At 32.4% G+C, this 16159-nt stretch overlaps 1 protein-coding gene across 1 annotated transcript in view; it reads left to right on the top strand.

Moving 5' to 3' along the window:
• Positions 1-12632, top strand: part of LOC129221295 (protein naked cuticle homolog 1-like) — a 40028-nt gene extending 27396 nt beyond the window's left edge. Inside the window, exons 3-6 of the mRNA XM_054855753.1 lie at positions 3730-3830; positions 4856-4951; positions 9064-9512; positions 11807-12632. Of these exons, the coding sequence (XP_054711728.1) occupies positions 3730-3830; positions 4856-4951; positions 9064-9512; positions 11807-12632 (1472 nt within the window). The remainder of the gene's footprint in view (positions 1-3729; positions 3831-4855; positions 4952-9063; positions 9513-11806) is intronic.
• The last annotated feature ends 3527 nt before the right edge of the window (positions 12633-16159 follow it).

The following is a 16159-nucleotide window of genomic DNA, read 5'->3' as shown; positions in this document are numbered from 1 at the left end:
TTTGTTGAAATGGATATTTCGTTGTTTTGGTGTTCGTTGTAACGGGATTTCACTGTATTACAAATCTCCATCTATCCCTGCCATCTTTCATTTCATGCTTAGAAGTTTTTTTTTTAATTTTATCTTACTGGCATCACTATATGGTTTTCACTGTAATCGTATATTTTACTTCCTCAAATTGAATGTCACTCTTTTAACAAATGTCAGTGAGTGTTTACACACATAAACCGTAGCTATATCCCTGCCTACGTAATTTATACTACTTAACAACAATAATCTAAAGTTCCAAAAACACCTTGTAGTGACTTCGTTTCGTTTTCGCGACAGATTAGGTTGTTGCAACAAGAATCCGCTAATTAGTAAACCATAAATATTCATAGACAAAATGAGCTGTGTGGATAAATCTTTTCAAAGCTCTAGGCTGAGAACTAAAAATAAAATAAAATTAAAACTATTTCTTTTCTGAAAGCGTCTTTCATCCTCTGTGTTTTGCCGAAAGAAAGGAAGCGAAAGATACGGCCCTAGGGATTAGCCATTATGGTGCTTTACCATAAAAGCGGACCTGTGATTTAAAGCAGACGCTCGCTTGCTCGCGAATTATTTGGACCTGTTTTCCACGTGAAAGGAGACCGACAGTTCGTGATCTGACCTTATGGCTTCAGAAAATAGAACCTTACCTGCCTCTCCCTCCCTATCGCGCCAGAGAGGTGTGCTGCATGTCTTGCAACTTCAGTCCCCATTCACTTTTGCGGCGCTATAGAAATCGGGTTACCTCTTAGCCCGTGAAAAATCGGTACCGTGGTAATTTGCTTCACCTGAAAGTGTTTTTCCCCATGAGCGCTCTGGGTCTCGTAGTCATAACAAAAAGCTCTTGTCTGTTTTTTAATCTGGAAATATTAGTGTTCCCGCCAGACCCCAAAAAGGGGCACCGCGCTTTTTGATAAAAGGGCACTTAATAAAATTTCGTAGCAGAAAAAATACTTTGTTTTCAGAACTTTTTTGTACACTATGTACATACAAAACGCTAAAGTATTTTTCAGTTGCATTTTTTTTTTTAAAGTAATAAAAAGCTTTCTAATGTTTGGTTTAAATTTAGAAAAAGTGGAAAAAACTGAGAAAATTCAGATTTTAAGTTCATATCAAATTTTGGTGGATATAAGAAACGATGGACTCAAGTGTTTTTCATCCAATCATGTCTTTAAAATTGGGTTAATCTACAAGAATGTTTCAATATGTTTGCGCCTCAGTTATGGAATATGTTCATAATTAGTGTTTCCCCCAGACCAATTAAGGGTAAGGTACTTCCCAATGAAAGGGCACTTTAATTCAATCAAAAGAGCACTTTTTAATAGAAATTTTGCTGTAGAAAAGTTTCCTCTTCTGTATACTGTATGCATATAAAACCCACATATTTCTCAATTTATTTTCTTTTTGTTACTATTGTAATTATTTTTTAAATAGTTACTAAGAATCTAAGATCATGTTAAAATCATATAACATTCATATTTATATTCAAATCAAATTATAAGGGAAATGAGGGACATACGTTTCAAGGTCAAAAAAAAAAAATCTTTTGTGATGAGGTTTTGTCAAAACTTCCTGAAAGTTTTTGTCAGTGTCCAAGGAGGGCGCAGTGGAGTTATGCAAAAATGAGGGCAGGGCTTTGGAGGGGGGGGGGGGGGGCAGTAGCAATTAATAAAATATATTTTGAAGTTCTCAGTAATTAGTTTAATTAGTTAATGTCTATAAAATTGTAGATAATTTTAACTCGTTAAAAACGTAATAGAACAATGTTATTTATTTTTTTGTAAGGCTTGCTGTTGCTGAAAATGTACTCACAACTTAAGAAGAGTAAATTACTTTTAAACAACAATCTGCTTACGTTATCCACCAACACGAGAACAGTTTAATATGCTATTCTGCTTTTATCCACTTAGGTTTCTTATCAACTTTTACGATTACTCGTCAGGGTTCCGATGGGAGGTCACTGTGACCTTCCAAAAATGTCCTTATTCGGCAAATTTTGTCTGACGATTCGACAAAATTATCATAATTTGGCAAAATATGGAGTTCTATTCGGCAAAATTGTTATCATTCAGCCAAATTTGGAGTTCCACTCTAGAAAATTATCATCATTCGGCGAAATTAGGATTTCCATCGGCTAAATTATCATTATTCGGCAAAATTTGGAGTTCTATTCAGCAAATTGAGTTTCTGCCCTTTCAAAATTTTAAGTTCGGGGCGGCCCTGTTACGCGTGTTACATTGATGGACGTGACTGTAATGGCTCTCATCCTATTGACACTAAAATCTAAAAAGAAAATACAAGCTCGGAGCTACAATCCAGCAACATTCCTTTGCATTTGCTCTGCTTCAGTTTAACCACGGTCCGGCAATAAGAGTTGTACCCCATCACACAAATCACTCCCAATCCCTCTATAACCGGCAATCTTCTCTGTGCAGGAGAAAAAAGGAACCGATGGCCGTAAATATTTTTCGAGAATGCATTTCGATGCGTTTATGTCGGCGTGGGTCAGAAAACATCCCCAGAAGAGCGAAGAGCCCTCTGCTCCCCCTCCTTCCTGGAAAAGTAATAGGCCGTGCTTTTTTCCGAGAAACGCCGTAGCTTACCTTAATCCCCCCCCCCCCTCGCTTCGAGGAGGGGTCACGGGGTTGGGACATGAAAGTAGTACCTTATGTTGTCGGAATGTTGTTTCGCTCTTTGAAATCGCACCGGAAACGTTGGAGTGAAAAAGATCTGTGTTTTATTTTTTGATTCTCTGTTTCTCGTCTCTTCTTCTGGATGTGATGTTGAACATATGGTGTGGTTGCTCGCCTTTCGTTTTTTTGTTGAACTTCTTTTTGTTTCCACAAACAATAGAATTCCACGAAATACGTTTTCATAGTGTGCTGGTTTAATTATATCTAGCAGGAACCACACCCTTTTGGTGCTTTGATTGACCGAATCTGTATGAGATATGCCAGAACAGATTTTTTTTTATAATAATTCATCTGAATGGTCGTCTACAAATGATGTCACGTCCTTTGGGGGAGCGGGGGGGGGGGGGGGCGTTAAATTGTGACGAGGGAGAGGGAGGGGGAACTAGAAGTGTGACATCACGCATTTCTTGTTACAATATGCTAGCGTAAAACAGCATGACAACGGGGAGGGAAAAGTTAAGTGACACTTTGTGATGGGGGGGGGGGGGGGTTAAAGTTTTTAATCTTTATAAATGAAATTTCAACTAATGCGAGTAGTCTTGTTTTTATGCTGTACACAAGCTCAGCCAGAAATACCTTCTGGAGGAGTTTTTTTGATCAAAAATACCTTCCGAATGTTTTTTTTTTTTTTTTTTGGGATCAAAACAGCCCTTTCATATGCATAAACTACTGTATTATAATATGCATTTATGTTAAAACCAATGCCCCTGGGGGGTGCTTTCACCCCCCTCCTCGCTGCGCCACTGATGGTGTGGTTTGCTGTAGTTATATGTTTGCTTTTACCCTTTTTATGTCTTTTTTAAATGGTTTTTCAATTATATGCCATGCCCCAATAAAAGTTAATTTTGAATTGAAAATTAAATTCAGTGGATATGCCTAGAAAAAATGCAATTTAACATTAGCAATAAAAACCTTGTTTTCTGTAGACTTTTTAAAAATTATTTCTGTGGATTCTTCTAATGTGTGAATGCATGAAAAATATATTTTGCTTTATTTTTCTTCTTTTTAGTTAAACTTCCACAAGATTCTGAAAAACCTGATCCTTTATATGAAAATAGAGAAACTTTAGAAAAAGCTGATGAAGAAAAGAGTGAAAAGCAAGACAATATGGCAAGTATTTTACTCACCATTATTAGTTAAACTAAACATAGCCAGGGTTCAAGGGCGCCCATATAGGGGGGCTTGAGCCCCCCCCCCTTAGAAATTACAACTTCCTTGCTTTTAGTACTTTTTCTTTGCAAAAATGTAAAAACATTTGTTCTCCAGCCATTAATAAATAAGTAATTAAAAATGTCAAATTTTAATGACTCTAATTTGTCCTGAAATCTGTTTCCATGGGGAAAATATCCTGCTAAACCATGGTTAAAATATCTGAGTCCCCCCCCTCCCTACAGTTTTGCATATGGGCACCCATGCCAGGGTTTAACAAATAATGTGCCCTATGCACAATAGTTTTTCAGTGCTGGTGCCTAGAAATTTGAAAGTAAAATATTTTGCTATTCTAGCCTGTTATATGAGTAGATATGTGATCGCCTGATAATTGTGAATTTATATCCATATTAAGCAATGAAAAGGTAAATAAATTAAAAAAATTCATCTCTTGTTTTTGCGGACACATGATCAAAAGCAAAAGGCATTCTTATTCAAAATTTTGCTTACCTACTGTATATTGATTTTCATACTTGCAGATAGTTTTGAGTTATGTCCGCAGATACTTTATATTTTTATCTTACTATTTCTGGTACTATGAATGTGAATCGCTCTTTTGTTTTAATCAATTTTTTAACATTACTTTCAAGTAGAATGTTGTAACTTTTTAAAATTATTTCCTTCAATAATTGCACATTTTTTTAGAAATTTAATTATTCGATGAATAGGTACTTTTTACTGCAGGTTTAGATTAAAGTATTTTATAGCTTTAGTTTAAAACTGCTTTTCATAAAATTAATCAGGTATTTATTAATCCTTCAATGTGACACTTTGTTTCCTCTAGAAATATTTTTATCTGGTTTCATTTGAAACAAGTTACTGACATACATTGATAGTTCTCTTTTTTAAAACTTATAATCATATCTTTCAAATAAAATGCAATTGTCTTAACAATTTAAATAAACATGCAACATTTTTTAATTTAGGAAGTTACATGTAGCGTATCTATTGATGGCCAAGAGAAGCAAGAGTTTTCTTTCACCCTTTACGATTTTGATACATGTGATAAAGCCAACAAACAGGTAAATGTACGTTAAACAATAAATAAAAAAAATTAAAATTAAATACATTTTTTGAAAGGAGAAAAATATATAAAATGATGCCCAAACATAATTTTAATGTGCATTAAAAATGTAGTGATTCAAAACAACTACAGTATAACCCCGATTTAACGATTGTGAAGGCACTGGAAAAAGTTATCGTAAAATCAAGGATATCATTGAATTGAGGAGCATAGACACTTAATACAGTCAAATCCGGACCAGTGAACTGTATCATTAAATTGAGAAAATCATTAAATCAAAGTTATATTGTAGATGGATTGAATTTTGATTGCATTTTATGCTTATCATATGTCAGATCTTGTTAAATTGAGGAGCATAGAACTTAATACATTCAAATCCGGACCAGTGAACTGTATCATTAAATTGAGAAAATCATTAAATCAAAGTTATACTGTAGATGGATTGAATTACTGATTGCATTTCATGCTTATCATATGTCAGTCATCGTATTGCCTATCATATCTAGTTTAAGAGTAAATGAAGATTTTGTAAAAACTTCTGCAAAACATGAATTTTGACTCAAAGAGCAGGTTTTGCAATTGCACTAAGCATCAACTTTTATGAAAGTTTACTTGTAACTTGTTTTAAAAACTTTAAACAACTTACAAAATTACGTTACTGTCATTCTACACTAAGGATGAGTTATCTCAGCTTCACTGAGAGGACATCTGCAGGGGTGCACACCTGGGGGGGGTCATGGCACAGACTGCGCCATTAAAGTTTAAGGGGGGGGGGGTGATTTGAACGGTATTTTTCCCACTTGGAGGGCTCTTGCTTTTTTTTGGGGGGGGGGGAGGTCATTGCAACATTTAGCACTTGGGGGGGGGGGGGGCTGACATCTGCCTTGAGCTTGGTTATTGGCTACAAGGACAAAACTGCAATCCCTGGATGTCATGACTGGGCTGTCTGTGTATTGCATGTAGTAACAGCAACATGCCAATATCATTCTCCCCTGAACTGCTGTTCAGATGAAAATTACACTACTAGAAGGCTCTTAATTAAACATTTCCATAGAAATCCCTGTTTTTTTTTTGTATCAGATAAAACTTTTTCCAATGTAATTAGAAAGTGAATTGTAATAGTTTTTAACTAATTTCATGCCAATATGTAGATGAGTGTTGAATTGTAACTGGTAGACATTGCCAGTTTAGAAGAGATAGGGTTACAGACACACGCAGGTTTTAATTGTATAGATTAATCCAGTGTATTACTTTCAGCTCAAAAGGAAGAACATTCCTTACGCTTTATTTTACGTAATTCTTCTTCCATTATTTTATTTACACAGAAGTGAGTCAGTGGAGCATTGTAAGAAAAATTTAAAGAGGCTTAAGCTTTAAATTCAAAGATAGTTTTTGGATAGATATTAGCTTGTTACTAGGATAATATCACAATATACATTTGCCAACATTATGTCAAAAGTTGCTCCCTTAGAAACAGTAACATATCCAAAACGTAGGAGTTACAGTCCCCCTGGGCTAAAACAGAATTGATTCTTTTTCAATAATCACTTTTTTTAAAAACCTTCTTTTTTCTTTTATGTATCAACATAACTTTCTGACTTCATTACTTACTTACTTTTTAGGTTAGGAAAATTCTAGGTTTCACAAACATTTGACTAGTACTTGTAGCATTGGCAAGATCAAAAGCATTTTATTTTTAGTCATTTCATTGTGATTTTATTGAATTATCTCAAATATTGTTTCTCCTTGGAGAATTCAAGACTTTAAACACAATCTCAATGGCTTTTCCTTTCACGTATTTTTGTCCTTTTTTAAATGAATTTTAAAGAAGCACTTTTGTTTATTCCAGTTAAATTTGAATTTTACTGGGATAAACAATCAAATTTTTTTGAAGGCTCTATGACCTCACAATTTTTATGAACTCCATCTCCCCTCCTCTCAGGGGGAAAATCCTGGACTTGCTATGGATGAAATTACATTTGATATTAAAAACTATTTTTCAATTAATACTATTAGTTCATACTCTCAATATCTATCTTGTTTAAATCTTGCATTTCAATTTTCACCCACTTCCTGTAATTGGATTCTTTTGAAATTTGCCATGTGACCTCAGACCCACACACAATGCAATAATCTTTAATCAAATTATTTTTTTATAATTATTAGTTTATTTCAACATTAATCAACATTTTTGCACAAATCCTGTAATATGTAGACAAAAAAGGTCGACTCAAATTAGAATTAAATATTTGGATAAACCCCCATTTTTTCTGCATCAGATAAAATCAGGGTTGGCAAGGTTTTGGACACTACGGTAAAAACCACGGTAAAAACCCTGGTTTTTACCGTCCTGTCCAAAACCCTTGTGTCCAAAACTGTCCGAAAGTGTCCAAAACTATATTTTTAGAAAAATTGTATTCTGTGAGAAAACATCAAAAACAGAATAAAATTTATCAAAGTAATGTTTTATATTGAACATTTATTCAATGGAGAACATTGAATTTTTTTATGCAGCTGATTTTAATCTAGTCACATAAGAAGTAGAATTCTTGATTAAAATTTCAATTTGTATGCATTAGTTTATTATTATTATTATTATTATTATTTTGATAATAGTAAACAAATGTCCCTATGTTTATGCATGTGTGCAAATGAAAGCAGGGTTAGCAAGGTTTTTACCATTCTGTTCAAAACCCTTGAGTCCGAAAGCGTCCAAAACTATTTTTTGAGAAACTATATTTTGTAGAAAACAATAAAAAACAGAAAAAAAGTGTAAAAATCATTATTTTTGACTATTTAATATTTATTCAATGTGAACATTCAAGTATAAATACATATGTAAGTTATTTATGTAGCGAATTTTAATCTAGTTATGTAGAAATTAAATTCTTCATTAAAAATTTCATTTTGTATGCAGAAGTGTTCAAAATATAGTGCAATAATTGACTTAAATGCAATAAATTACAATTGTTTGTAGTTACAGAATGAAACTATATTAAAAATATGAACAAAGAAAAGAATAGCACAAGTTATAGAAGTGTTTAATCGTTGATTTCTTGTTCTGTAATCTATGATTTGAAAAACAATTTTCGTTAAAACATCATGTAAAATTTATTTTCAAAAAACCATTTAAAAAATAAAGCTTTTTTTTTTTTTTTGGCACCTAAATATTGCATATTTAAGAACATTCCTTTGAGTTATAAATGGAACTAAAATTAGCTGTCTTGGTAGTGTTTTGAATTTCCTCTCATAACTCTACCAACTGTTACATATAAGGAAGTTTTTAGTAATATTATTGCCAATTTTTTAAATAAAATATTTTTTTAATGACAAATAATGGAGAAAATATTATAAAATACTCATTAATTAAGCCTCAATAATGTCAGTATTTATGCATTACAAACATTGCAGTAAATACGGATTGATTAGATTACACCCCTTTAGCTTCAGCATAGTTTTGGACAGTTTAAGACAGTTTTGGACACTTTTAGACAGTTTTAGACGGTAAAAACCACCTGTCCTGTCCTAAACCAGTTTTGGACAGTCCAAAACCCAACCCTGGATAAAATTTGTTCCAGTGTTCCAAAGTAATTAGAACATGAACTATACAGTATAACCTCGATTTAACGATTGTCAAGGGACAGAAAAAAGTTATCGTTAAATCAAGGAAATCGTTAAATCGAGGAGCATAGACATTGAATGCAGTCAAATCCAGACGAGTGAAATGTATCATTAAATTGGGGAAATAGTTAAATCCGGTATTGGTTAAATTAAAGTTATACTGTAATTGTTTTTTTTAGCAAATTTCATGCTAAAATGTACATGTGCCATTGAATTAAAAGTTCATTGTTGATCACAGTCATTGTTTAACAATGCCTTTATTAACATGTATCTTAATTTTTCAAAGCAATATAAATTTTAGGGTGAGTCACTGTCTTATGGTTAAAAAAATGTTACTGATTTTTTCACCATAAGACAGTGACCCCCTTCCTAATATTTATGTATATTAGGTATAAATAGGAGAACTGATTTTAATTTAAAGAAAATAATACTTGTTACATTGTGTTCATAAATGCTGCAACTGTTTTAAACTGAATTTTTTTCTTTTAGGATGTCGAAAAAGTCGTTGTCCGCTCCATTTGTGATGCACTAAATAAGACTCTGAAAATCCCTCCGTCTGGAAGCCGAACCATCAAAGTAAAACTCGCCATATCTCCTGACAGCAGCAAGGATGTAGACACGAAGGATCCGACCGCCGAACCCGAGTGGCCCGCGGAACCACCCAAGATACCCGCGCCGTCCAAGATGAACGACTGTTGCAGTGCTCAAAGTGCAAACACCACGTCAACTTACTTGCCATCTTCTCATTCAGAAAAACCGCCCAAGTATTCCAGTCCATCTGCAACAAGATCTCCTCAACTAGTGCGAATGTCCACCTCTGATGTGAGGGCCATGCCTTCGCCAAAGATGCGTGCTGCGAGACTGAATCGGCATAAACATGAACTGAAAAATAGCCTCAGGGAAAGAATTGCTATGCAAATGAATGCCAGTGATAATAGGTAAAATGCCTCTTTTTGCTCATAATGTAGTTTTTAAAAATAATTAAGTACTTTGGAACAACAATAAGAAATGTGACTAAATTCAGTTTATGATATATATATCTTTTCCCAAAGTAAACCTTTCGGTGTTACAACGACCAAGGTGATGCATCCTCATTTGAGTTATAGTAGTCACATTAACAAAGTCCTAAAGATGTCCTTAAATGTTTTCATTTAAAGCTAAAACATCCAAATATCACTTGTGACTTTTAATTCAAGTGTATCTCTTGAAATGCTCAAAATTTTGCTAGGCTCCGGCATGAAAGCCAAATCAAGAAAAGCTTAGGCTAATATGGACATACTCCTTTTTCCCACTCTAGGTTGTAATTGGTTTACATTGATCTCATTCTTTTGAATGATGGCTCACTTTTAAAATTATGTAATGATATTGACATTATTTGCTGCTATCTACAACAGTTTATCTGTTAATGGAACTCATACGTGGCTCGTATGGGGGAAAGGGGGGGGGGGCAATTGCCCCATCACTTTCAAAACTAAACTATGATCAAACTTTCAGATTTGAATACTCAGCTTATTAATTGGCATGGTACATTTTTAATTAAGATAAACTTGATTTCGCATTCAAAATTATAATTATATGTCTACTTTTATGTACAAATAAATTTCTATAATAATTCGGACCGGAACTAACTTCAAGTTTTTACATGAAAACAGAAAAAAGTAGTTGTGGATAAAAGAACCCATCAGGGGCCCATTGTAAGATATAGCCAAGACAGAAGATATTTTGGACCTTTCCCTTTTCCTTCCTTGTATGGTCACATACATTGAAAATTGTGTATATTTAAAATTTTATTTCATTAAAAACTCATATTAAAGCGTTTTTCATATTTTTAGAAAAAAGAGAAAATAACGTTACTAAAACTTTGTCCTGCCAACTAATTCAAAAGAAAAAAAAAAAATAAACTGGCCTTTTCATTTTGATTTCATTAATACTTAAATCTGTCTTGACATTTTTTTTTTAAAGAAAGAATATCCCTTGAAAGCATGTGATATGCATTTCATCCTGTAATAAATAGTGCAATTACAAAAACTTAATAAATAATTATAATCCAAATTAGTTTTTTTCAACAATTATATATATATTTTTATTATGTTTCATGCTATCGTGATGTTTTAAAACACGATTGATAAGTATAAATTGGAATATGAGTACAATATATTTGCAGTTAAAATTTACCTGTTTGTAAATTACATTAACTCAGTGTGATTTCTAGTTTTAAATACAAATGGTAAATTGAAAAACTATTCCTCAAATATTTTAAGAAAAAATGCAATCTTGATCATAGTAGTCAGGCCTAAGTTGAGATGGGGCAAAACAATCAACTGCATGGGAGTTCAGACTAGTTAATAGCAAAATAGATTGTTTCAATTATATCAGAAATCACTTAGACAGTTATATAAACATTTTTAGATGTATGTGAAATACACCGCCAGCTCAGTCATTTCCAGCCGAGGACTGCAGTTTCGTGCTTATTAGCACTCATCAGCCTGGCGTAGGAAAGTGACTGAGCTGGAGATGGAAAACCTCTTAAAGAAGCCAAGAGTGCGAAACAAACTGGTAGCTAATATAGAATTAGCAGACCAAACGAGTGACCAAAGCAATGGTTCGGTTCAACTCGAAGATTGAATGCGAGGCAAGGTATATTCAGTAAATTACCGCCCATTAGCCAGGCTACCAGTTTGTTTTGCACTCTTGGCTTCTTTAAGAGGTTTTCCATCTCCAGCTCAGTCACTTTCCTATGCCGGGCTGATGAGTGCTAATAAGCACGAAACTGCAGTCCTCGGCTGGAAATGACTGAGCTGGGGGTGTATTTCACGTACTTCTGCTTTAGCCCTGGCTAATGGGCGGTAATTTACTGAATATTTTTAGATGTACAAGATTTTTCCCCTTAGGGCAGTCTTGCTTAACCTGTGGTCATTTCACGTAGTCCATGAACAGTTTGTGAAAATTAATCCATATAATTTTTATAGTTGTAATAAGGTTCATTTGAGAGAACTTACGTATTTATTTCATTTCACCAATTACAATTGTAGTGAAAATATTATTTAAATCATAGGTGGATTCGGAAGGGTATCAAGTGGATCTCATTAGTGAAAAGGTTGAGAACCACTGCATTAGAGCATGAACAATGATAGTACTAGAAATTACGAGTTCCTTATAAAAATGTATTTAATCTCTTTTTTTTTATTTGTTTCCAACTTTTGAATAATTATTTGATTGAATTTATTTTTAGGCATAAGCAAGCAGATATTGCTCAAAGTGTACCTGAGGATCATCAGCATCACAAACATCCTACGAACCGTGATCATGTCCCAGAGTGTCGTGATCGTAGGAACCATTACCTTGATTTGGCAGGCATAGAAAGTCCTAAACACGATGCCTCACAAACTAAACCAACAATGGATGCATCTTATAGTCATCGAATGGACCCCAAGTACATCTGCCCATATCGCATTTTAGATCGAACTCATGTTTGTTCAAAATCTCATAGAACTCGAGACAATCATAGCACTCCTGTGAAGAAGCCATCTTATCCGAAACAAAACGTAGAAGGAGAGGGTACGCCACGTATGTACAGGACTAAAATAAACCCTGATCCACAAGATGATCTGTTAAATCTAAACTTTGACTTATGTGATCTAGACCCAGATGCTAAATTTGACTGGGAAAGACCACAACATCGGCGATCAAAATCATATGATTTGTATGAGAACGATTTGACAAACCCTGGTGGACTGTATTCTCCCAAATTGAAGCCAAGAAATAATCCAAACTGGTCTTCAATTTTGGAAAGTCAAAAACTTTCCAACCATTTGCCATCCTCTCCAGGACATCATTACCGCCATAGACACCGTGACAAAGAAAAAGAAAGAGCCATGCAACAAGTTGCTAACTGGATTGCTCGTGAACATTTTAATTCCAAATCAGAATCTAATAAACGTTTTTCGTCAAACAGTGTGTCTCCAAAATCTGCTCAAGGACCACTTGTTGAAAGGCACGAACACCACCATCTTCATGAACATGTTCATCACCATTATCATCATTTTGTTGAGTTTTGACCCATTACCTGCCATTGCATTGGTGCCATGTTCGTAAAATGGTACAATTTAGTAAAAAACAACAAACTTTCAAAATGCAATATCACTGCCAATTTCTAAAGTATCAAGATTTCTGAAAGTTCTTTGTTATTTGCATTCAGTCAGTTATTTGTTATCTAATTTTGAGGTGTTATATTTCAAATATATATATGTGTAACATTAACATAGCTTCTTACTTATACAAAAATCAGTTTTCTGACATTTCTCTTTCTTGAAAGTTATTTTAATACAAAATTCTAGTTTGACTTTTTTGTAACTGTAATAATTGATGAAGAGAAAATACTTAATTTAATACTATTCTATTTATTTTTTATAGTTATCTTTTTAACAAATACAATAGCACTGATTTTTATAATCTCAGGGCTAGTTTACTTTGTGTTATGTGTCTAAATTTGAAAAAACAATTGTTAAATTAAATTTAGTGCAATGCACTTGAAACTATTTAATTTTTAATACAGAATAAAAAATAAGCCAAAATCTTGAACACTAATATTGTAAATAGTGTACAGATATATATATGTAATTAGAGATATTTTAATATAATGTTTAATATTTCTATTAAAAACAATTTTTAGTCAAATTTACTCCAACATTTTTTCTCTCAATCTATTTTGTTTTAATTACTTACTAGCAAGATGACTAACTTGGGGGAAAAAAGTGCCAAAGTTCTTTTGTATTTATTGAATAAATAATGAAAATTTTACAATAATCTTGTCAAAAAAAAAAAATAATGCTGTATTAAAACTCTTGTGATCAATAAATTATAAAATGCATGTTAATATTTAAAATTAATAAAATGGCTGGAATATATCAAAATTTCAGCAGTGCTAAATTTCTCAATGTTTTTAAAGATGAAAAAATTTATAACTATTATGAGATTTGTTCAATGAGGAGGCTATTATTATCACCCAACAAACCCGGTATTTTAGTGCTACGTAAACATAATGAGCATATTTTAGAAATATACTTCTGCTTAATGAACATGTTTTAACTTGCTGTTTACAACTCTGTAAGATAATAACCAAGAAAATCTTCCAACAAAAACCATAGTACTAAAAATCTTGTACTTTAGTGAATAAAAATTAATATTCAATAAGAATTTTCACAACTATATTTATATTTTATAAGAATATTACATTAAAAAATAAAATATTGTTAGGTACTTAAGAAAATTCAGAAGTTAATTTTTTTTGGAAATATATTATTTATTTTTTGGAATGTTTGGAAAACTAGAATGGGTTAGCTGGTGAAGGATTAATTACAAGCAAATACCTAACAGCTCAACAAGAGCACTAAATTTAAGTACCAGTGTGAAGATAATTTTTGCTTATATGAGAGGTTTATTTACATACAGATCTGATATGGTTATTTCAAGTGACTTAACGTCCTTCACTTCTCAGGCACTGAAATATTTGTCATTATTTTAAGTGTGCAATGAATAAAGATTTATGATCTAGTTCTGTGGTCTGCAGCTGGCGGAACGCAGTCTAAGTTCAAACCGCGGAAGGTCAAAAACACTGGACTGCCAAAAATGTTTTAAAAATATAAATTACACAAATAAATTATTTAAAAAACATTTTTATGTAGGCAACAATACCTTTAAATACCACCTTTGTCAATTTTCTTAGAATTTTAGATTTAATTGTGGGACTAATTATAGTGCTTAACGATTAATGTGGAATATAATATTTGTTCCCGCACCTCGAAAAATTTTCAAGAGGATCCAGACCCCAACTAAAATTATTTGCTGATCCCTGATCTAGTGTATTTTAAAGTTGAAGACATTTAAAAGAACATTTTCTGCACTGAATAAAACGAGTCTGTCAAAATAATTAATGCAGGCACACACAATTTAATGACCACACCAATATTCACCAGACTAAGTTGAAAATGGGTCAGACACCTAAACCACAGTTTAAGCCGGTTTATTAGTTAAAGGTTCAATTGGCTGATCGACCAAAAGTCAAGTTGTCTGGTGAATATGGGGATCTTAGGATAATTTTTGATTAACAGCAAGTTAAATGAATACATGAAAGTGATGATGCCATTTTGATGTAGTAATCAAATCAAATTTTATTTTTATACACAGTATTTGTGCTTGGATTGAAAACATTGTATTGAATTTTTATTTTTTAAATTGTCTCATTGCTTGTCCAGTTGCCACTTGTAAAAAAATATTCGTATCTTGTTTACATTAATTTCTATAGTTCAATCCAGGATTTTAAAATGTTTCCAACATATCTTAAAAATGGAAAATTTCTCCTTCTGCTAAGGAATACTGATATATTTTATAAAAATTTGTAAATTGCCTGGTCTTCTGTGTTCAAAATGTTTATAGCAATTTTTGTAGTCTTTTTAGAGGACTATATTTCATTTCAAATAACATGTTCCACGTGTTTTATTTTTTTTTTTTTTCATTTTCAAGGTACTTAACTGTCATTTTCCATTTTGTATGTATTAAATTAAATATATTTTATTATGTTTTTGACTTATCTTTATTGTCAAAGAGTTCATATACCACCTAAACTCTTTTGTTGTACACCTACAATATACATTTTCATATATGATATAAAAATGATACATGGATGAAAAAACCACCGCAGTAATCTCTGGGAAGAATCAGAGCAACAAAAAAAAATGTATTCTGATTCACAACGTGAATCTTAAGTCAAAAAATAATTTTTTTTTTGACGCAGCTTGAAAATACGCAAGTTGTGACTAAGTACACTATTGTGTAAACCTGTGCCTAATAATAAAATACTATTCTTAGGTTTAGAATACAGAAAGTTCTGTACTTACTAAGTTTTGCAGATGATGAAAACATGATATTTTTTTTGGTTTCATGCTCACAACCCGGCAGAATTACGAAACTTAATTTCTCAGCTCCTCATGACATTACATTTCTTCAAAAAAAAAAAAAAAAAAAAAGGCTGCTGAAGATACTACAACATAAATTTATGAGGAATTTATGTAATTGGGAAGTTTTGTTCCAATTCACCCACTATTCCAAAACACCCCATTTTACAGTACATATTCACATAACTTTTTGTTCTTTAACTTTAAACATAAAGATGTTGTTAAAAGTAATTACTATTTGAAGTAACTATATTGCACTAACTTTTAGATTTGATTGCTTTTTAATTAAAAAGCATTTAAAAAACTAGAATTATGTACTGTTCTAAAAAATTTACTGAGGAGGTAAATTGTAAAAACAAGATTGTAGTTAAATAGAGTTTCAGATAAATAAGGATCAACTATAAATGTTACATAGAATAATGACTGACCTGTTTTATAGATTTGAACTAACAGGATTTAGATAATGTATTGCAGCAGGCTAAAATGCTATTGGAATTTATGAATTCTCAAACAATTAAACAGCAGAACTTTCATTTGATATTATTAAAAATGATAAAGAAATAGAGATACACAAAAAGGAAAGTGTTCAGTCTTTTAAACACGTTTGAAATAGAGTGAGACAGAACAGGATA

This window comes from Uloborus diversus, chromosome 4, assembly GCF_026930045.1.
Source record: "Uloborus diversus isolate 005 chromosome 4, Udiv.v.3.1, whole genome shotgun sequence".
NCBI classification, from domain to species: domain Eukaryota; kingdom Metazoa; phylum Arthropoda; class Arachnida; order Araneae; family Uloboridae; genus Uloborus; species Uloborus diversus.
The sequence above is the reverse complement of the archived record's forward strand: the minus strand, read 5'-3'. Positions and strand labels throughout refer to the sequence as shown.